General features: G+C 38.2%; 1 protein-coding gene across 1 annotated transcript in view; it reads left to right on the plus strand.

Moving 5' to 3' along the window:
* Positions 1 to 24,598, plus strand: part of Thsd7b (thrombospondin type 1 domain containing 7B) — an 872,787-nt gene that overhangs the window by 772,622 nt on the left and 75,567 nt on the right. The window contains exons 15-16 of the mRNA XM_021198560.2: positions 2,416 to 2,549; positions 9,323 to 9,473. Of these exons, the coding sequence (XP_021054219.1) occupies positions 2,416 to 2,549; positions 9,323 to 9,473 (285 nt within the window). The remainder of the gene's footprint in view (positions 1 to 2,415; positions 2,550 to 9,322; positions 9,474 to 24,598) is intronic.

A 24,598-nucleotide genomic window follows, 5' to 3' on the forward strand; every position in this document is an offset into this window, starting at 1 on the left:
TCTATGACAATGAACATGTTGAATTCTCTAGGCTTTGAGGGAAAGGCAGACATTCATCAGTTAGAATAAACAGTATAACCAGGTTTAAAATAGAGACCATAGTGTGGGAATATAGTTCACGAGGACAGTACTTGCTTAGCCTAGACAAAGCTGTGGGTTTAATTGTAAGTGCTAAACATAAACAAAACTAGAATGTACATATAAGAAAGTGAAAATGTCGAGGAACTCCATGTGTCCAGAGACTCTCTTTGAAGAGGTGCCAGGTTTTACAATCTCAACCAAGAAGATAACTCAGCATCTTCCTACACAGGCTTTCCCTGTGCCTCATACAATTTTGTCATTTGTGGCTAGCTTCTCAGACCACTAGAGAATAAGGAGTAAAGACAGACAGACAATACATGATGAGGCTGGTATGTGCATCTGAACATTTTTCATTTCCCATCTGATCTTGGAGCTTTACATAGGAGGGAGCATGGTGTAAAAGTGTAAGCTCTTCTCAGTATTGACAGCTTAGGAAAGCCAGGCACCTTCCCCCAAAGGATTTCCCACCAATATTCTGTTCAGTTTGTTCATGAGATACAGGGAAATCGCTTTTATAATGAATTTTTTATCTATATCTTAGTGATTTGAAGGAGTTAAACAGGGATGGTTCCTCGTGTCCTATATTAAAGTATTTATGAAAATACATATTGATATGCATTAAAGGTTGTAGACAGATAACATGTAAATTCAAGGAGAGCCTCATTTTCCTACTTGTTAGCTGAGCATCTATCGATGAAATCTTGCCTTTTATTTTGGGAAGATTCTCCTCTTCCCTCTACTGTCCTATGAGAATGGGAGCAGACGTTTCTCAGCTGTAAGCAGCTGCCCCCTTGTTCTACTGTAGAAAGGTTTTTGAACCTGCCACTTTATCCTTGTCAGCATCTGCAGCATGAAGCTATTGTTTTTCATTACTTAATTCCCCACACCCATTTCCCCTCTGTCTTCCTTTCTCCTTTGATTTTTGCCCTTGCATGTTCCTCACCTTATGTTCTCTCTTTTCCTGGTGAGCTCTATGTGCCAGGGCTAAATAGAACCCCATGGTTAAAAATAGTTCCCGGCATTGTGATGCCTAAGAATTGGTGTCTCCAATCACTTCCTCACATGTGATTTCTGTGAGCATACTGGCAGAGCTCCAATCTTCCTCTGATTATCCCATTACACTGTGCTTTTCCTTGCATTTAATAGGAACTTAAAGGCAGTGTTTCTTTTTGCATGGTTCTGCCCAGTCTCCAAGGAAGTTGGGAAAGAGACTGATATTTAACTCTTGTTTAAGAAGAAAGGTTTTATTATGTCTTTCATAAGAGGCTGAGTCCCTCCTTTCAACTCTGTTTGTGCCAGAGTCTTCCCTGTGAACCAGAGGGTTTTATTTTCCTTATACCTCTTACACTAAGAGAAGCCTGCATCTGTGTTGAGAAGCAATGAATGTTCAATGCAGCCTCAAAGAGACCTCTGATACCTATGATATACAGTGGTGCCTTTGGGTAAGCCTTACTGTAAGGGTGCCTTTGGGCAAGCCTTACTGTAAGCAAATGCATAGGAGAGAGCAGGACAGTTCAATGTCCTCATCGCTTTGTTTTTAATTATAAAAATTATAAATATCCTTAGCAACTAGGTCAAATGAGTAATTGTTTGACAGTTGTTTGTCTTGTATAGTGTGTGTGTATGTGTGTGTGTGTGTGTGTGTGAGTGTGTGTGTGTGTGTGTGTGTGTGTGTGTGCGTGTGTACACATTCATTTTAGCTATGCTTTGAAACCATCCTACAAATAGCTACATTCATATGAAGCCACAATGCAATTCTCAGGAGGCTGAATGATTGCCTGTTAGCATTGATCATTTGGAGACAAAAAAGAAACAAGGAAGGAAGGAAGGAAGGAAGGAAGGAAGGAAGGAAGGAAGGAAGGAAAGAGGGAGGAAGGAAGGAAGGAAGGAAGGAAATTTCTAGTGTAAATAATACTACTTTTCTTAAGCATTCTAAAAACCCCTCATATTTAAGAGTAAATTTGCCTTACATGTGTTTGTTCCAATTGACATGTTAAAGTAATCTGGGAATACAGTATACCATCTAATTGAGAGCCTGTGTCTAATATATATGAGCAAGCTTCTTGAGGAAATGGGATGATAATAGAATTCCTGCTCCTGGCAGAGGAATGAGTGTCCTTTGTTCTTGTCTGTGAGGCATAGCATCTGACTTCACTTGATTTCCCTCTTTGCTTCTTCAGGCATCACACCCAATTCAGAGAAGTCAAATATGTCTTCCTTTTTGAGCTTGTAATTTGGCTAATAGGCCACAGTGTTATTTCTCAGGTTCCTTTCAGCAAGCACTACTAAAGGATTTTCTATGACTCCATGTGATTTTTTTTCTTTCCTCTCTAGGTTCATGAGGCAGTCCCATGTTACAGTGAGTGTGATCAATATTCCTGGGTCGTAGAACATTGGTCTCCATGCAAGATCAACAATGAGCTGAGATCCCCACACTGTGGAAGAGGAACACAGTCTAGAAGAATCAGGTATGTGACCCTGAAGGGGTAGAGCATTTGTGTTCCTCATAAAAATGCCAGCTTTGTTATCCAGGTACATGATGATATCTATGTCCTCTGTGTTCACCTTCAAGAATCCAGTCAAGCAAATGTAGCCCTCCTAACATGTGAACAGTGGAATGGTCTCTGCAATCTACCACCCACATCTTTACTATTTCCTAATTATACCGGAGCTAGCCCACTTCATGGGACAGACCACTGTCCTCCACTGACTCACAGCCAACCAGTGCTAACAAATCAGGAGGTTCTAACTGCTTTGCCATTTCTCATTTCAGCACTGTGGTTGGTATACTTGCTAGCTCTTAATCTATTTGGGGATACCATCACAAATTTAAGCCCGCCATCATTATCCCCAGACACTAAAATTCAGTGAGATCTATGAATAATAGTTATACATCTTAACATGTGAATCATTTCTATAAAATAATTGTAAATTCTGGTTCACTATGGGGAAGCTTGTCAAAGGAGTTTTGTCCTACACATTAAATACTAGAAACATAAAAAACAAAACAGAACAAAACAACAAAATTCATCCTATGCAAGAGGATGCCAAATTGGTACATTTAGAAATAACTTGTAATGAATATATGTTATCATTTGGACAAGCAAAGGCTAGAATTCTGATGCACCACTAGCAGTATGTAAAATAAAATAATGATTAGTGTTGTCAATTTCCCACCTGAATAGCACTGGGCATTCATTTTTTAGATGTGGAAAACCCCACTACAAATGTGGGTGGGTTGGGGAGCAGGGGGAGAGGAAGGGGATTTTCAGAGAGGAAACTGAGAAAGGGAATAACATTTGAGATGTAAATAAAGAAAATATCTAATTAAAAAAATAAAACAAAAAGAATAGTTAGTACCTGAGTAAGATAGCTGTCTGTCATGGTAACTGTTAGCTGGAAGCCTGTTGCTATGTCCTGTTGCTATGGTATGTCCCTTTTACTTGTGCTGGCCTTCAGGAAGCTTCATCATTCAGCAATTCACCCAGTAATAACCACTTCAGCAGCTCCAATGCTTCAAAAACCTCAGAAAGGCATGGCAAAAGCATTATCTGGTGGCTGCAGTATAAAGATACCTCTCAGTAGCCCAAGCAAAATGCCAGCTGAGAGCTCAGCCTCCCTTTCCTACTGCCCGCTGCTGCTCTGCTCCACAGGTTCTTTTGCTCAGGTTCTACCAGACTTTGGGCTTTAGCCATTTCTTTATCAAAACCTCTGCCTTGTTTTGTAATCTCACACAATTGTGAAAAGTGACCTGCCAAGCAGGTTTATATACCAAGTTGAGGCATCCTTCTGCACTTTCTTCCTATTCCTCTTTGCAGTTTGAAAAGGGAATCTTGGGGAAGATAGAAAGCTTTAAGAGTGCAAATTGCTACTGACAGAAAGGTGGCATTCTGGTGGAGGAAAATGCAGGTATCTAAGTTCCTTTTGGACAGACCTCTCAGCTTATGCATACACAGCCCAATGCCATAACAACAGTACAACTAATACATATTGCTATGTGGCATGCTAACTGCACAAATCCATCTGTCATAGTTCTAACCCCTAGCTCCTCATACTGGAATGGAGATAATGAGATCATGGGATAATGGGAATAAATGGGATCAGGTAGTTAGAGAGAAATGAAGCAGAATATCTGCCCTAGTGCTCTGAGTGTTGTCTGTATGAGATGCCAAGGTTGGGAGGTTAGACACGGTGGTGTATTTGGAAGGTAGAGCACACATTTGAGGACATCCTGAACAACATGGGATCTTCTCCATTATGCAAAATAAGGTGTGGAGGGAGAGATAAGGACATAGATACATGCAGAGGAAAGACTACAGACTTGGGGAAAGAAGCAACCTGCTAACAGTTTGTTACCAGATATCTACACTGTAGAACTAGGAGGAAACACATCTGTATGCACTGTGCTACCTTCTCATGATGTTTTTCTGTTTGCTATGGTGGCCCTAGCAGACCATTAGATATTCACTGTTAATGTCACATGCAAACATGTAAAGCAAATCTTCTGGGCATGTTTGACTGCAAAATATTATTGATTTTAATAAGATGTAATTACAACAAATGAAACATTGTGTCTTCCCTTTCTTACAACTTCAGTGCTAGAATACCAATTCACAGTTCATTCGTGACTGTGAAGATTCTCAGATCAACCTGTATTTATGATTATTTGCTTCCTATGTTCCAGACATGCTTCTAAGTATAGGAAATAAAAGGGTAAACAAGCAGTATCCGTCTCCTCAGCGAAAAGTAAAACTGTCACATAAACAGCTATATGTAAACACATAAGGTAACATATAATGAGATGACTTTGCTGTAAATGCCAAGAATAAAACATAAATGGGTTTGGAGTTGCAGGGATCCTGTTTTAGAGAAGCTGGTCAACAAAGTGGAATTCGGGGAGGAACCTGAATAAAATGAGAAAACTGCTTGGATATAAAGGTGAATCCCCAGGGGAAGCAGCATATATAACAGATGATCCCAACTTGATGGGGGGATAACCAGATGTCCCTTGTGGCTGGTCCTGGTATGAAAACCATGTTGTGTTCTCAAAGAAGGCAAAAGCACAATATTATTCCAACTGCAACATGGAGCCATAAAGCTATGGAAGGTTTGTGGTGTAGGGGTGGTTCCATTTATACTTCTCCAAAAGAAGCTACACTGGAGTGATACAGATAGATTCTGAAGGGCAGAGAAATTGGGATGCGAAGATGTAGGTTTAAGGTCATTGCAGAATTCTAGGTGGTTTAATAAATTGAAGATGATGAGAATGTCAAATTTAGGATAAATTTCAAAACTACAAGACATAGGATATGATAATTAAATGACCATAGAATAGAAAAGAAAGAAATACAGAGATGACCATGAACTGGCTGAGCGACAGGAAGAATGGAGGTACCATTTGTTGAGTTGGGAACTGTGACAATCAGGCTTGACAGGAAAACAAGTTAGCTTTCAAACACATTAAATCTGAGATATGATATTAACTTTCCAACTGAGCAATTATAGGCCGCTGTTCAGTGGAGAGATTAAGGTTATAAATTTCCCTGCCATTAGCTTATAAATTTGGTATATGTTGATAATGTTTTGAGCCCTGGGTAACTCCAACATTTATAAGTTAGTAATATTCAAAGAGAATATTTCTAAAAATGAGACTGAGAAATATCCAGGGGAATAAGAAGAAAACAAAGGGAATAAGAAGGCACACAAGAGTTTGTAAAGAAAGGTGCAGTAGTCAATTATCTCAAGTGCCACTGAGTTGCCGGAGATAGGCGCTGACTGCTGAACTTGGCCATGGGGAATCTCTGAATGATTCTGATAAGAGGGCTATCTGCAGTGACAATGAAAACATGACCAAAGTGGTTCAAGATGTAATAGTGGAGGGGAACAAGGGGCAGGAAGTATTGACAGCATACAGAGAAAATGCCTAGAAGCAGTTTTGCAGTGTTTGAGTGAAGTGAATGATTGCTGAAGGGGAGATGGGCAAGGAAATTGATGACAGGGGATATAATGGATTACTGCATGCCATCTGGGAACACCTTCGATTTTAGTCTTTTTAAGTCTTTGCTTGTGGACTGCTCAGAATATCTAGAAGTAATTCTTTCATCATGAATGAAAAAGATAATTCTTATAGCCAGCATTCTGTAGCATGATGAAAGAATTCTAGGGTGGCAAAGAGAAGCGTAGCCCCCAAAGATGTCTGCATTCTAATTGGTAGATTCTGGTATGTGTTTTAAGAAAAATCTAGTTGTCAGGTAGGATTAAAGACCTTGCAGTGAGACAACAGTTCTAAGCTGTCTGGGTGGGCACAGCTTGTTCACAAGGGACTTTAAAATGGTAGAAAGAGCAAGGATGGCATCTGAAGCCTGAAAAGCAGACATGGTCCTAGGATTGCATCTCTGTCCACCCCTGGCATCTGCACTTAGGCTCCAGGAAGCCTGTGTTGGATATATCTATGCTATGCAGTTGTAAAACAATATCTTTCCATTGACTAAGCTACTAAATTAGTGGTGCTATTATTTTTCAGTAGGTAGACATCTACTGAAATTCCTTTTGATGTATAAGACTTCATTGTGCTGAAAGTTCTCTAATCCAGGGGCATTTGGGAAGCTTCTCCAGATATTAAACCTTCAGTTATTTGCAGGAAGAAGAGAGAAACAATCACTAGATTGTGTGTTCTGCAAGAGGGCATCTAGGGGGTCTAGACACCTCTTACATACACTTTCAAATATGCTCTAGTGTTTCACCCCCAACAACCCATCCCCAAATACTTGGTACTACAAATGCTGGAATTATCTGTGGGATGTTTCTGTAATATAAATGTAGTTGTTTTCATTATTGTCATTTGAAGACTTACTGTGTGATATTAGGTATTTCATTTGTCACAAAGATCTGGTACCATGATTCCAGTAGTTGGAAAATATGTCTTCCTACATCCGGTTACTTTGAACGCACTTTGTTCACCAGGGTCCGTAAGAGTGGAGAGAAGAGAAGAGAAAGATGTGACTACAATAGAAAATTATCCTTATCATCACCATTTATTATGCTTTGATAGCAAATACCTTTATTCTTTACTGCTAATCAATGCCTGTGGCTACTGACTCTCACTAGCCAGAAGTCTTATTTCTCTTTCTCAGTGAAAAAAAGAATATCAGCTCAGTTTGGGTAGCCAAGAGAGACATCTTAGCTTTAGAAGTTTGTCCTAGGAAAAACTCTAAAGCCATTCTATGGACCCTCTTTTTCCTACTGACTCCTAACTCAGAAGAAATGAAAACCTAGATATGATGTTGCACCTGGCCTCCCTCTGCTGGAGACCGTACACTTTCTGTCTACATACCAGGTGTTGTTATCCTCCTATATGATATGGTTAGATTTTTATCACTTCAACTCATATAGTTTGTTTAATCTCAATGTCATTTCCAGGAGTTTTTGTGCAGTTATTTTCTATTTTGATGTATTGAAATGAACTTTTATGGCGAAAGATAGCATCATTAGGGCAGGAGGCACCACAGTACCACAGTGCTTTAGGACGTCACTCTTAAAATGCAACAAGTACCCAAATATCTGACAGTTTAGACCAGCAAATGCCTTCCATTGGTTCTTTCTACTTCCCACTACTCTCAAACAGCCCCAAAGTCACAATCTTCTTGCCTCAGACTCCCAAGTCCTTAGGTATTAAGTATACACTAGGACATTGTTGTCATTTTATCTTCATTAGAACACAGCACTCACAAATACAGCAGCTGTCTCATTTTCTTCTGCTTTTGTACCTCAATGACAAGTTAAGGCACTGGTACCGATAGTAATCCCTCAAAATTATTAAGTGCAGGCCATTCTCATAATTCTTTAGCATTTGGGATGTAAGGTATTAGAAGTCCAAAAACTACGCTGGAGTGCCTTAGACCTTGATTCAGAAATTTGACTAAATAAGTAAGTATTGACAAAAATAATTTCTGACATCCAGCAAAAGAGCCTGACAGATAGCTTTTTTAAAAAAAAAATTGGGGGGTATAAATTATAAATCAATTTCTGAAATACAAACATAAGTAAATGAAAATACCATTGAAATATGATTAGATAAGTTTTCAGAATGCCAGAATGCTTCTATAACCAAACCCAAAGTCAGAAAGTAAATATTTCTAGTATTACTTATGCCCCTATTGGTCACTAACCATTCTTTTAAATGTAACCCCTAGTCTGACTCTACAAATTAGTATTGCTTCATATTAAAGAGCTATATGAAAGAATCATCATAGAGTATAGACACTTGGTGTGTGACAGCCTTTAATAGCATATCTGTACCACCCAAGCTCTTTTGTGTGCCAATAGTCCGTGCATTGTTGTGCTTTATTGGATTCAATGGAATTTAGAACAGTGGATACAACTGTTATATGATACTGAAGATTTGAGCTATTTCTAGCTTGGGTGTATATGAATACTGCCACTATAAGTATTTCCAGTTTGTGGTTGGTTTAGGGTGAATTATGCAGACTTCTACTTAAATGCCAGATTATTTGAGAGCAGAAACACTCAACCATTTTTTTAAATACTTTCCAAACAGCAATGGGAAGTGACTTATAAGTCTCTGACATTTCTGCCAAATCTTGATATTGTCCATGCATTTTTACTTAAACCATTTTGAGTAGTACATTTTCATATGTAACCAGAGCACAATGACCAATGCTAATATATCCAAATGTTTTATCTCCAAATTGTTGCTTGGTAGATACTGTAGGTACAATGTATATCCTCAGGCTTCCATGGGCTATGGTAATGTTTGAAAACTTCCCTTTGATTGGGAAGCTGCATCCCACATAACTATGTGAAACTTAAATACTTCTAACAAGGACTGATTATTTTCCTGTCCCCTGCAATATAGAGAGTAAACATAGTGATGGTTGGGGAACTTGGGGAGAGGTTTGCAAAACTCACAGAGTATGAAGGTTCTCACCAAAACAATGCTGTCTATTCGGTATTTGGAGAAAGAAACTTTCAAGATTTGTGAAAAATGAAGGAATATCCACTTGGTGACAGACCCGAGTGTACTCTAGGTTTCTGCAGAGTAGGTACAGCACAAGATAGCCACTACCCATATTATTACTGAATTATTTTACTTATTCTGTCAAGGGTTCCTTATTGAGTTATCACTCAAGAGAAGACCATTGAGTGGTGAGGATTGTTTCCTGGTTTCTCTGATGGTCCTAATTTAAATACATCTATCTTTATTGCCACGACTGTCTAACAGGTGTGTGAGTACTGCTGACAGAGAAGGAGGGGCAGTGAACAGGAGCCTGTGCAACCAGGATGATGCCCCCCAAGAAACCCAGGCCTGTTCTCTTCTGTGTCCCAGTGAGTGTGTCATGTCTGAGTGGGGAACATGGAGCAAATGCCCACAGGTAATTTCTTTTGTTGATGCCCGAGTTTTTCAGGGTTTCCTTCTCTGTTGTTCTCTAGAAATTGTAGCATGGCTCTTCAAGGCTCTCTTCTAGTGCTATGGGAAAAGAATATTTCCCAAGAACCCACTCATAACTTGAAGGGAAGGAAAAACAAATGAAAAATTGCAAATGAGTATGAGCATTAATATACCATTGCCACTTCCAAGGCATTTATGTGGAGAACAGGAGCAAGGAAAATAGCCTGTAATGATTATGCTGCGAATCGACTGTGCACCATTTTTAAGGGGTCTTCTTTAGCACCAAATGACTCTCATTATAACATCTTGGTTCTGTTCCATTTCCACCCTGGAAGTATCAATTTCCTCCTAAGCGCTCAACCCCACTGTGCAACGCTGCCTCTATTCATGACTCTGCATTTGCCTTTTCCTGATCTCTTAAAGATGACATATTCTTCTCCCGATGTCCCTGCTTCTTCCAGGTCAGACAAAAAATTAAGATAAACCATTTGCCTCATTTTTTCCTTAAAATGAAAACATAACAGCAATATGAAAAAAATATTAAATAGTATGATTAAAATGGTATTTCCGGGTGGTAAATTTTGATATTTTAAACTCATATTCCTGCTTAAAGATAGGGAGAGAAATAAAAGAATAAGCTCCAAATATTGTGAAAAGAAAACTTGGATGGATGAAATTAAATTGTTTTAACTGTCCTGCTGATGACGTGCAGAGTACATAGAGAAACCTCACTATTACAATATAGAGTATCTGTGATGTGAGTTCATGACTTACATTACCATTTACTAGCTATTAATTCCTTACTAATAATTGTAACCTTCAAGTGAGTTCTGATGTGTGTTATTTGTATTTGCTCAGTGGTTCTGGAGGCTGTGCCATGCTAAGATGTCTCAAGAGTAAATCACTCTGCTGTAACATTCCTCTTTATCAGCTCAGCATTGTCTATTAGTGAACAATTTAAATACACTGAAGATTAAGACTTGAGGCCACTTATTCTGAGGCAGGCACAGGGAAGGACTGTCATTTCACTAACCTACCTACTTAAGCACTACTTACTGTTAGGTGACTGCTCAGCTGGAAGCTGGAACAAAGTTCTCCATTTAACAAGTGCTGAGCCAATAAGAATTTCTCTGTCTGAGGAAGCCAAGGTTTGTGGATTGTATCATTAACTCACCTAATTTTGGAAGAACTCAGATGTAGTTGGGATAAACATTTTCTTTCTTTAAAATGTACTGTTTATTTTAACAGGAAAGTGACTTAACTGTCTGCGTAACATTTCCATGACTAGATACATACATTCCCATATTAAAAAGGACATTAACATGGACGTCATTAATTTCCATATGGAGAAATGCGCAGCCTGAGGAAGTTTAAATAAATGTAGAGGTCATGACTTTCCTTGTGTGTTATAATTTATTCAAAGAAGATGCCAGTAAGTTCTGAGTGTTTTGCTGTGAAAATCTTTCTCTCAGGTCAAACCATTTGGTGAGTGGGCTAAATCTTCTGTTGAAGGAATAGTTCTGAAGTTGTTCTGGCCTGGCTCTGCATTTGTTCCCTTGGACCAGCTATTATCTCTAAGGTTTTCCAAGTGTAATCATTCTGGGTTTTTTTTTTTGGGGGGGGGGGTAGAAACTAGAAATGGAGAAAATACTTTAGCCTCCTCTCATGTGTCTTCAAGATGATATAGACAATTGCGCTCTTGTCAGTGTGAAATGAGAAGGCTGCTCCTTTAAAAGTGTCTGTCATGTTACATAATGATAGTAATAATAGCCTTGACACCAGCAATAATAACTTTGAGCAGCCCCATGTGACCATCACTGTAATGAATGTATATAGTGCTGTTTCATAACAACAGCATTAGGATGTCAGATCCTTGTTGGTACCCTGACCACCGGGATCATGTCTTCTCTCATCCAGCGTGATAATCTCACTGAAAACAGAGACTTTGAATGGGAATGGGAATCAGGACTTATAGCTGATTACTTTCCCTATATCCAAGTATATTGCACTGTTACATCAAGTTGTCAGATCCTTGCATAATGTCCCAGCATCATCCTCAGAGCTAATCAGCTCTGGCATTGAAGATGAGCATTGCAAAGACAGGAAGCTGGATCATTGTGCCTAGAGTTTAATTAGCATTTTGATGCACATTTCCTGAGGAAGAGGAAACCATTATTTCATAATTATCCCCTGTACCGTGTGTTGATTTAACAGGTCTATTCACTAAATTCTTCTTAATTGACAGCAGTGTGACATACATTAATGAAACAAATTCCTTATTATTCTTTCTTTTTCCATTCCACCAACATGTGAATAGCCTCTATATGTCTTCAAGTACAATGCTGGCATGGTGATTTAACTTCTGGGTTACAGGGTCCTTATCAGGGCATGGGGACCATGGCAGCTATTGTGCGATGGTATTTAGACAGGAAATGACATGTAAAGTTGGGGGTGTTTGTAATATAGAGTTGGTAGAAAAGGAGGAACAGAAGCCTATAGTCTACCCTCTGTGTTTATCCCACATGGGTGGGAAACCAGAGGCCTGTGGTGGGACATTTTAAAGCTCTTTAGGAAAGATTTCTTCCTCCATACAAATAAGTTCCTATTCAATCTCATACAAATAAAAAGACACTTGTTTCCTGAAATATGACTATTGTTTTATTTCATCAAAGTCCCCCAAAATAAGGCACTGGGGAGTTAATGACTTGGCTACTGACCACCTTGTTCGTTGCAAAGCAATTAGGAGAACAAAGCCTCATGTTAGAAATGGTCATGGAGGCATGGTGAAAGGGTTGCCGAGGGAAGACTAGAGACTAGCAGTATGGTAAGAAAACAAAAAAACAAAAAAAAAACAAAAACAAAAAAAAACAAAACAAAAAAACAAATTAGTCCAATGCAGAATCGGAAAGAAATGAGGGCTCAAAAGTTTTACTATTTTATATGCTTGGGAGATGTTTGGCTCCCATGACACATGTATATCCTTTCTTCTTTATTCCAACTGGCTCTGTTTCCTACAATGCTTTAATTTGGAAAGGATGCTTACATGATTGTGCTTGTTCACAGAAGTGCTTTCCCGGTAGTGTTGAACCTTGAAAAGCATTTCAGTATCATCACTTTACCTCTCAATGGCTCCTTTCTAAAATATTTCTTATTTCTTAAAATTAAATATTGCATTTTTTCCTTTTCCCTTTCCACCCCAACTCTTCACACACACACACACATACACACCACAGATTGCTCTCAAATTCATGGCCTCTATGTGTTGATATATATAATATATATATATATATATATATATATATATATATATATATATATATATTTCTAATTGTTGATATATATAAATCTTAACTGTGTATGATTTCAGGGCTAGCCACTTGGTACTAGATAGTGTAGGATAAGCAGTTTGTATTCTGTTCCCTGGAGAAGATGCATTGTTTTCTGCCATTATTCCTTAGTTAGCTAAAGTCCTTTGTCTAAGGTTGAGACCCCACAAGATTTCTCCTTCCACATTAGCATGTCTGCTGGTGCCATTTGTTTTTGGGTCTTATTTTGGCAGCCATACTAAAGCAACTTCATGGGTAGAGCTCCCCTAGTATTTCTAGCACACCAAATCGCACAGCAAGCTTCTCACTCCTCTGGTTCTTAAAAACCTTTCTACTCCCTCATCCATCATTGTCTTTGAGCCTCGGGTATAAGAGCTGTGTTGTAGGTGTATCAGTTGGGCTGGGTGCCACCATACAGTCCCTTGTACAGAGCATTTTGATCAGTTGTGGTTTTCTATAATGGTTTCCATCTTTTGTCAGGAGACATCTATTTGATGAGGAGAAAGGTCTTTTATAGGAGTATAACAAATATATGCATTTTAAGATCATATAGTCAGACAAATGCATATGTATATATTTTCCCTTTATTTATTATATATTTTCCCTTTTAGCTAATTCAATTTTCTTCTTTTTCCTGGTCACATATCCCTCCTGAATAGTCTTAGAATCCCATATTTTTTCAAACAGGTTTATAAATTTATTTTTCATCTATCTTACATATTTGAAACTATTCAGGTGGTGATTTATTTATATTACAAATCTCTGCAGAAGTTTTCCATGGGATGATCTATTTATGGATGCCCTCGGAGGTTTGCCAAAGGAATCTCTTAAGAAATAAATATTGACATGAGAAAGTAAAGGTCTTGCTGATGATTATCAACCTGAATCATTTCTGCAGAAGCAAGACTGAAAAGTTTCTTGAGAAATAAGACTAAGGCTTAGCAAACCTGTGGGAACTTTAATTTCTCCCTCTAGCTGGGTACCAGAGCAGGGTTAGATGCAGGTAGATATACAGATGTCTCCTTCCCTTAGTCAGAGGGAACCAGGTGCTCACTAAAAACTAGTTCAAAAGACTCATGATCAAAGACTAACATCTGAGTTTTGTCACCAGGACAACCTCCAACAAATGTCACAGAAGGTTTGCAAGGAAACTGCACTGGGCATAAGTATAATGGAATTGGAGTTTTATCAGTGACTTAATACATAATGCAGCTCCTTTCTACCCTTTCTCTCTCTGACCCTGCATAAGTGCCTGATCCTCCAGTGCAAACCAGTGCAAAACACTGTTCCTTCAAGTAGGCTCTGCCTAGAAGACACAGAAATGGGTGCCTATTTTCTGAGAATTGATACATTTCTTTTATATTCCCAGTGCTCTGGCGTGACTTGGGGGAAGTTTGTGAGCCTTGAGGTTTCATTATAGATGAATGGCACTTAGCAACAAACACTTTTGCAAGCTGCATTTCGTTCGGGAAGTGCTTTGCACCAATGGCTGGTGCTCCAAGTGTTTCCTTGACCTTTCCTAACCTTCTTTAACAAGAGCTGTTGGTCTCTGGAGTACATGGGAAATGACCAAGATCCTTGGGATGCCCAATGTTTTACTTTGACTCAAAGCTAGGGGAGATTAGTAGTGATTTCCTACCATCTCAGCTGTGAATTCTGGGTTCTTCTAAACTGACATTGGTACTCAGCCAAAGACAACAGGTCTGGGGTTGGTGAAGGTGTATTTTTGTCCCAATGCACTTAGGTTTAATATCACTTAAGAACTAGGTTGGCTTCTAGAGTCACACGGGAAGAGTGTTCTTGCTGAATCTAACTCACTTCATGCATTGGAATAGAAGAACAAGAACTCAATAAAAACATTTTATAGCATCTTTTGTTTTTTAATTTAATATAACTTTTACTCCCTTTAATAAGTGTGATCTCTTTGATTCTCAATATCATTAGCTTGTAATGCAGACAAGGGATATATATATTCTAAAATTTCTCTCGTTACCTCGTCCTACCTCTCAATATGCTAATATCTCTCCATCCATCTGTCCATCAGTCCATCTGTCCATCCATCCATCCATCCATCCATCCATCCATCCATCCATCCATCCATCTACCTATCTATCTATCTACCTATCTACCTATCTACCTATATTTCTATCTCCCTAGACAAAAGCAGGCATAGGATTCATATTTTCTTGAATGAGTACTTAGCATGATCTGTGATGAGTATTTATGATTTATTTTATGACATTTCACAAGTTTTTTATAGCAGCAGTTTTTAAAAGACAGTCCCTTCATCGAGAGTGCATTGCATTTTAAAATAGAACACTTGGTTTTCTGAAACTTATTTTCATATCTGCATTATGTAATTGAAGGGGGACACTGTGTGGTGTATTTCTCTAAGTGACTTGATTTAATTTCCCCTCTTTGGGCATTGATGTTATAAATTTGGCACCTTGGTGCCATACAATAAGCTGCATTTTCACACGCAGGAGGCAATGAGTGGAGCTCAGAGAATGTGATACTTCATGGGAAACCCAGAAGCTTTGACTAGAAATGGGCATCACTTCCTCAGTTGCTCTCAAGCTGATCAGTCTAGCTTACTCTGAGCTTACTATGCAGAGCTATTTCTCATACATGTTTGAAATCATCTTCAAAATGTTGTCTCTCTGTGTGTAGAAGCATTAGCTTTCCCTTATGCTCACAAAATTTTTCTCTGTGTTCTCATACTCATGCACTTTTATTGGGAGTTTGTTCTAATGATTTAATCTTCAATAAATCTAATTTTTAGAGTCTTGTTTTCTGATATATTAAGCTCTTTCTTATATTCATCCTATTTTCCTTAGGTTCCAATGTATACATTTTCTAACTAGGATATGGTGCTTTTTAAATGCCTTCACAGGATAACTTTCAAGGTTCTGATTTACCTGTGACAGCATTTGAGCATGGCAGCCCCAGCTGGATGAGTCAGGTATGATCCTGACCTGTAATTGGATACTTGGTCCTATAACTGCCACTGTCACAAAGTCCTCTAAGACATAAATATCCTTTCCTGGACAGTTTTGAAAAGTGGAGGTCAGTTTTTAAATTTCAATAAAATATCTAATTGCTTAAGCATTAATTTAATAATATTTGTTTACTTTTTAATATATATAGATATAGATGTTGAGATAGACAGATAGATAGATAGATAGATAGATAGATAGATAGATAGATAGATAGATAGATAGGTAGATAGATAGATAGATAGATAAATAAATAAATAGATATGGGATTGTGTATGTATGTTTCTATAAAAGATTGCTACTTGATTCAATTTTGATAAGGTTGCACAGTTTCTGGCCAAAATTATTGTTTTTGTGAGGGTACATTTATATCGAAATTTTCAACACTATTTGTTATGTTTTCAATATCCTTGAGTCATTATTTGCCATTAGCAAATTGAGAAGTTATAGATGTCTGCTGTCTATGAAAGAATACGATGATATTTAGGTTTCCATCACACTTTTTCTGCTATTAGGACAAGCCACCCCTATATTTTGGTACCATGCTATTTAACACAATGAATTTTACCAACGCTGGCCTCTGTAATGTTCTGCTGATAGTTTTTATATCAGAACTTTCGCTTAGACTCATCTGGTAGATAATGTCATTTTCTTCTTCCTATTCATGTGTTTTTCTGTTTTTTTCACCATATTTATTTTTATTTTTTTCTCTAACTTTCTTCTAAGGAAACCATATTGTGTTCTAGACTGGTTTAATATAGTAATGGTTATCTTCATTTCCATAAAAATATAGAATATAGATTCTTTGCACATAGTTCTCTGCATACAAATGTGATAGTCTTTGAATTAGGAACATAATCATGAATTATGAATTAAAGCCACAATGTACATCATTTCCCTTCTACCCCAAACTTCGTATCTTTATGAATGTAACATATAACTATGGGCATAGATGGTTATATTTTCACCTTCTGTTTCACATAATTCATATTTACCAATATGTTTAGAAAATACTCATCTATTCTCCATTATTTTCATTTTGGTGAGATAATTAATTACCATGTATATTGCATTTATGAACATCCACTCTAAGCAAACTGGAGTAATGCCTTGAATATATGTTTGCTTGGCTGTGACAAATTCCAAGTTCAAACGCTTTAGTGTGTTTGAAGACCATAACTTTAATTTTGAAATCACAGCTCACACTATGGGATGCATCTATCCAGATTCACTTTTCTGTTACTGAATATGCTAAGGTTTATAGTTTTATAAACATGTGATGATGATAATCCTAGGAAATTTTAAGCTTTTGAACTTTTGTACTTTATATTTATCTTATTAGCTGTCAAACACATAAAAATATAAGCCAGTTTCTGCTCACTACAGCATCTTTGATGTGACTTTTCAGTTTCCACAGTTTCTCATCCACACTTAGCCATTATTCTTACTTCTACACCCATGAAATTTGCCTGCTTTGAACTTCCTGTAACTTTATGTACCCTTTTATGTTGATTTCATTAGTTAACATTGTTTCTAGGTGTTTACAATTAAGGAATCACACAGTTCTTTTATGTTTCATTTCTTTGGTTTAACAGTTTATGAGATTTCTGATGGTTGTTAGAAGGTCAATAGATTGTCCTTTTGGTGCTTGAGTGGGGGACATAGCAGCATTTCTTTATGTGTTTCTCATTAAAGGACATCTGTGTCATCTTTAGCTAGGGGGGTACGACTACAGTGTTCACAGTGAATGTACTATAAGTGTCAAAGCTATGCATCCATTTCTCATTAGCTCATATTTAGTGAGTGGGATAGCCTTGCCAAAGGATAGATACAGATTTATTAGTAGGGCTCTTCAAGCAGCATTAAATAACTTATTTTAAAACTGATTATGAAGTAGTTTATTTTATTTTAATAACTCAATTTTTTGTTGATTAAAGAAATTTTGCATACATTGTGAGTGTGAATGCTAAATCAGATAATATATATTGTTAACATTTCCCAGGCTTTGGCTTCTTTTACTTTCAACACTATGTTTTGTTTTGTTTTGTTTTGTTTTGTTAGACAATATTAGTTTTATTGATGCCAAATGTTCTGTTTTATTTTATATTGAATATAAACTTTGTCTGAAGAAGTATTCTCCTAACCTGGGGCCATGAAAACACCCTTCCATCTCTCTGTAAGTTCTGTAGGATTCGCTTACACACTCAAATCTGTGTTTCAGGTCATGTACACATTTGTGTTCAGTGTGTGTATGCAGTGTGTGTGTGTGTGTGTGTGTGTGTGTGTGTGTGTGTTTATGTGTGTATATGTGTTTGTACTGGTTAATTTCTTCCAAGACATCTTGAGCTACCAACCCACTGTGAATTATTTGTATAGGAAGTATTTACAATGCCCAGAAAAAGAACATGAACAGAGGTAAATTAGGAAGAAATGAAATTAAATCAAGGTGTCAGGTGAGTCCTAGATGGACTGTGATCCTGACAGAAGCTCAGAGCTACCATTACACCACAGAATTTCACCTCCTAGGGGGGAAGTCAGCTCTATCTCCTATCGCACTTGACTAACCATGACCACGCCTAGGTGGCTGGTAAAACTATGAAGTACTCTCAAATCTATTCTGAAGGGTGAGATTAGTTCCTGTGGCAATCACTGGAAAGACTTGGGCACAGGGCAGCAGCAACAAGTCAGGCAGAGATGCACAAAAGATGCTCAGAGTTATGGAAGCATCCAAAGGCTCTGGCGAGTCTCCAAGCCTTTCTATAGGCTCATAGCTCTGTATTCTCAAACAGCCATTTTCTCTGGCACCATTTTCTCTGGCACCATTTGACAGGATCCTCCAATTAAAATATTGTCTTTGGGGACCATCAGCTGAGGACTTACAAATGGACTGTTCCTAATTCATTGATTGAGTACTCATCCATACATACACTAATATGACACTGCCTTAATCACTGCAGATTGAGAGTGTCTCAAAAGCCAATGATAGGAATTATATGTTTGTTTTTAATTCTTCAAGTATATCATAAGTATTATATATCTGCATTTCAGAGAAATTTTAGAGTTGAAGTGGTAATGTCTTAAAATAAATTTATTGAGTTTTAATGGATAGTACATGGAATCTATAGATCAATGTTGACAATACTACTATCTTATAAGTAGTGCACAGTGTGGAATGCTATTGCCAGGGTCTTTTAGAAGTGCTTTGTAGATTTCACTACAGAGGCCATGTATCTCTTAATTTATTACTGTGTTTGCATGTTTTTAATATTGCTGCAGGTAAAATTGTATTGCTATTTTCATTTTCTCATTGTTGACTCATATTATACAGGCATTCAATTAATTTTAAAGCACTTACCTTATATATCACCATTGTGCTAGATTTACTAATGCAAAAATTATTCTGTGGGAAGATATTTTCAGTCTTTCAGATGGACTCATTCTTTTGTGATATTTCACAATGCTAATGTGTACATGGTCTTGAAAGTCAAACCTTCTCTTTGCTGTACTTCTAGTTCACCTATCAATTTCGATGTGGCTGTCTATAGTTACAAAACACATGGAAATGATCCCTCTTCACTGTATTTCCATCTTTCAAAGTCTTTCCATTCTCCCTGTGTCGACACGCAGGCAGGAATGCCAAAATGCCCAATATCCATCACATTTTTGGCATATGAACAACTGGGCAGCCATCTTAGGTACCAAGAGGTAAATGTTTTCCCAAGGGGGCAGGAATAAGGAGACATACACAAAAAACTATTTCCAGTTTTCTACAATGTGGATGTTTTGTTTATACAGCTCTTAGTCAACATCTGTTTAGGTTCAAACTTCTTCAATTATCCATCTCAGAAGTTTAATTCCTCATTTACTATGCTGAACCTTAAGTTTTGGAAATGCTCAGTTATCATATATATATATATATATATATATATATATATATATATATATATATGAAATTTATTACTCATTGTTAAATAACTGGTGTCATAACGAAGAGAAAAATAAATCATGTAAAGGACCAGAGAGGAGACTCACTGGGTTACTGAGTTATAATGAAAACAATAAAATACATTAGAGATACCAAAAGATGCCTGATAAAAATCTGTTACCTTACAAGAATAGAGAACACGTGGAAAATCAGCACAGCACAACCCAGAGGCAGGCTAGGATTACCTCACCAGTGAAGGTCTTAATAAGCAACTGGGATCATTTATATTGCAGCAGATAACAAAGACCTTGAATGTCAGATTAAGGAATTATTTTCATGTTGTCAATATAAAGATGTTGCATGTGTTTTGAAATCATCAGTGAGCTTTGTAAAGATTTCTCTTAAAGGTTTTCAATTATACTTCATTTAGATTGCTCCTGAAATGAAAATGTTATAATTGTGTTTAAGCATACTCTGATCAAATATCAAGCAATTATATCTGTGGCTTATCATACACTGAAGTAAAATGGCTTCACTCAAATTAACCATTGCACAAATTGAATTAATGCAAGAGTGGTGCTAGGAGCCCCTAATGTGAATACATGAATACTTTATTTTTCATTATTTTGTCTTTTATTTTGCTAGAATTTTTGTAGCCCAGGCTAGCCTCCTAGTCAAGCAATTCTATTTCAACTTCTTAAATGCTGTAACTGTAGCAGTGACCCACTATGCCTGGCTTATATTTTCTTTCATCTTTTCTCAAGCTCCCCCTGCTCTTCGTTATCCTTCCTTCTTCTTCAAGGTTCTGATTTCTGGGGTCTAATGACAGTGAACTGATCAGCACTATTCTCTTTTGTGACTGTATACTTCAAATTACTTTCAAAGATTTCTCATGAGGTGATGAAACAAAATAACTGCACATCACTTGGGATTGCTAAATGTTTTGCTGTAAATAATGGGGTACTAGGATACTGTGACTGTTAATTCATTAATATTTCAGAAATATTTATGATAATTTATAGTATTAATGATATTTGGTGATATTTGACTTAAAAATAACATTTCCAAGTTCCTTTCTCATGAAAAATAGCATACTGATCCATTTTTGTAATAAAAAATGATTGTGGCCATGGATAACAGAGCTGAATATGGAAATAGACTGTTCAGTACAACTCATGTTATGATGAAATTAAGAATCATAAGATTCCGCCTATATTGTCAAAGTCCTATATAACTGAATTAAGATTTCTTGGTTCCTATGTCTACCAGGCCAGAGGGAAGGCACTGGCTATCTGAGCTAGATGTCAGAACCTCTCAACCAAAAGGTTCAGTGAGCAAAACAACTCAGGTTTTCTTCAGAACAGAGTCTGTTGTGCAGCTAGCAAGACTCACTGGGGTGGGATCACTGGGGTAGGATAGCAAGAACCAGTTTGTAGAGCCCTGAAGACATTGCATGAATATAAAGAAAATGATATTCAATGTCCTAGAGACAGAGAACATATAGCCAGCAACTGGGGGCTCCCAGGACAAAGGATAAGCAGATAGTAAAATGTCTGTTTTCACATATGATTCATTTTGGGAAAACACAGCTGTCCAAATGTGTAGAAAGAAAATATGCTCTATGCAGTAGCCTGGAGGAAGATTTCAAAGGACTCGCAGTATTGTTGCTTCTAATTTAATGTAATTGAGCTTACACTGCTTACTGTTAAAATATGAACCACTAGACCCACAGCCTGGTGTGGCAGCATATGGCTATGATTCCAGCGCAGGCAGGAGGGACACAAGTTCAAAACACAGTTATTTACTGCTTCCTACTCAATGGGTTCCTGAGATGTGTAGACAATGGAGCACAAAGCCTACTGGTGCTTCAGCTTCGAGGTCTTTCCCCATCTTCCTCCCTCTCTCATCCACTTACTCTCCTTCCCTGAATGTGCCAGATATTTTATCACCCAAAGGATGAATGATTTAATGAGACTCACAGTTCTGATAGGGATTCTATCTAGCCCATCAGAGGAGTCATAGCAGCAAAAGCTGATCCCTAGTCAGAAATCAGAGTAGACAAGAAGTGGGACTGGTGTCGAAAACCTTAAAGCTTGTCTCCGGTGATGTACTTTCCCTAGTCAGGTTCTACCTTCTAACATCCCATGGCCTTGCCAAAGAATACCACCAGATGAAGACCAGAGATGCAAAATTCAAGCCTTTGGAGGGGACTAGTCTCCTTCTCCAGTCCTTTCTAAAACCTGCTTGCTCTCTTTCGTAGGACCCTGTACTTCCCGATGAGCACAGATGAGTAGTTTAGTAACACTGCACCAAAGCCAAGAACCTGATTATGTTTTTTTTTTTTTTATCCTGAGTGCCAGCAGAAGGCATGTTTGTTCAATGGTCTGACTGTGCCGGCTTTGTAGAATATCCTACTTGTTAGGAGATCCTCAAGAGTTTGAATCAGGTCATGCATCTACAGAACAAGATCTGGAGAAAAAAAGCACCGCTTCCTCTGCGTGCTTCTGCAAAGTCCCAGCAAGGAAGATGGGTTCTCCAGCAAACAGGTTCTTTATCATTTAGAACACAGTCTTTAGCCATGTGCCTCAGACCCTTCCCTCAGCCCATAGGCTGAAGTGATTGTAGAACTGCTGGTGAACATTTACATTGACTTGCACAGTAAGAGGGGATGGAAGCATTTATTAGACAGTTACAACTGTTCCAGACCCACTAGAGACACTTTAGTTTAAGGGCGGCACATTTCCCCATAAATGGCTTGTTGTGAATAATGCAAATGTGCAGCCCTGAGAATAAATTAAATACATTTTCAGACACTGAGAATGTTCTAGAACAGGCCTTCTGTAAATCACTTGAATAGCATTTATAGATTACTCTGCTCTGTCTGGGCCAAGCTTGTAAATATCTTTCTAACTCATAACCCTGTGATTTGCAGCCCTCTAAAGAAAATCTTACAGACTGCTCTCCTGTTCCCTCCCTCTCCCTCTCTTCATAGTATATTGACAAGTATCTAGCTAAAGAAAAAAAAATTTTTGAATGTTTCTATAAAGAAGTACTTTCTCAATAAAAGCTACATAATTCAGTGTTTAACAAGAAAGGCTCAAACATAGCCAAAAAGCATATGGCATATCCTCGGTGCCCATGGTGGCCTCACCGGCCAAGCATTTTTCTTCCTTTTTCTCTGCCAAGCTGTCATTGGAGCACCCAGAAATTTCTGCCAGGCTTTGGCAAGAGTCACAATCTCCCAATGCTCTCAGCTTCCTGGTTGGTCTTTGTATTCTCCTCTAACTGTCCTTTCTCCCAGTATGCCTCTTTCTTTGCCTTCCTTTCATCCACATACATACACCGCTATGTCACACCCCCTGCACACAGAGATACACACATGCACACACGCGCGCACACACACACACACACACAAACAAACCACTTATTTTTCAGGAATCAGTATGGGCACATTTTGCTCTCTAATTCCCATCCATTTCACTAGGTGTAAGAATTCGTCAGAGGATCAAATATTTGAAATTAAGCCTAATTCAAAAGCATACATCTGTGTTTCTCCACATTCACCTGTTTGCAAATGTAGTAAGCTATTATAATCTGATGCAAAGTCTCCCTTTCTAAGCAATTGAGTGCTCTGAAGTTCACACCTGTCATCTGGGTTTTGATTTTCAACCCTGTAGTGGGCTGCTCCCTCCTAAGTATAGTGGTCTTCTCATTGTGGAGCTTCTAGCTTTAGAGAACACTCATTCTAAGCTTCTTGAGGAAAAACCATTCCAATGGTCTTCATTGGCATTTCTAGGCTACATGGACAGGAAGGAGAGAAGGCTTGTATGGGTTCGGGGTCGGGGCGGAGGGTGGGGGGAGGGGGATCCAGGTACTTCTCATTCTGAGATTCTGCTTCTGCTGGCATCACTCTGTAGACTTTGATTTTAAAAAACCTACTTTAATAAGGGTTCTTAAATGCTTCAACCTTCCTTCTAGCCCAACAACCAAAGGTAGGGGAGAGAGTTAATAGGACAAGGGAGATGTAGATCTGTCTAGAAGTAGGTCTTTGGGGGCAATTCCAGTCTTCATTGTCAGGATATCAGCAGTTCAGTCCAGAACACCAAACATGAATCAGTAGCAGCCACTCCATCCAGAAGAAATCGTGAAGCTCTGCCAAATATAGTCTGCAGAAGTGGAAAGAAGATGCTGGGATACCATGAGAAGATCTTTGGTGTATTTTTCTCTGTGAAATCAAGACAAGAGAAGATCAGTGAAGACCAGCAAAACACTGCAAGGAGAACCAATACAAGAGTATCTTTCCCTATCTGTGGGGTTATACTTATATTCTTACCAAGCATCCCAAGTCCTCTCAAGTGTCTACCTCAGCAAAACATCCTCTCATGTATCTGCTTCAAAACATCTTCTCATTAGACAGATTCCAGAAAAACATCCCATGACACAACTAAGTCTCCAAAGAAACCAGAAACTTCCATTTCATCACACCCCCCCCCCAGATAGATCCCAATGTCTCACCATCTCTATTTCGTGCCCCACGGATTTCTATTCATTTGTAGTGGCATTCGATTGACTGGTTCTGAACTCTGTGCAAAGACTGTGAGTTGATCCTCAGTGGACTCTAGTCTTCATTCAGGTGGTGCTTTCCTGAGCTGCAGCCCTAAGCTTGATCATCACCAACCTGCACCTTCCCAAGAGCAACCTAGAAACATCACTTCATAGCTGGAGATTGACTTGTGCTGTTTTCAACACATCCGCACACTTATCTCACTCCATCTCCATCTCCATCTCCATCTCCATCTCCATCTCCATCTCCATCTCCATCTCCATCTCCATCTCCATCTCCATCTCCATCTCCATCTCC

The sequence above is a fragment of the Mus pahari genome, chromosome 5 (assembly GCF_900095145.1).
Source record: "Mus pahari chromosome 5, PAHARI_EIJ_v1.1, whole genome shotgun sequence".
NCBI lineage: Eukaryota > Metazoa > Chordata > Mammalia > Rodentia > Muridae > Mus > Mus pahari.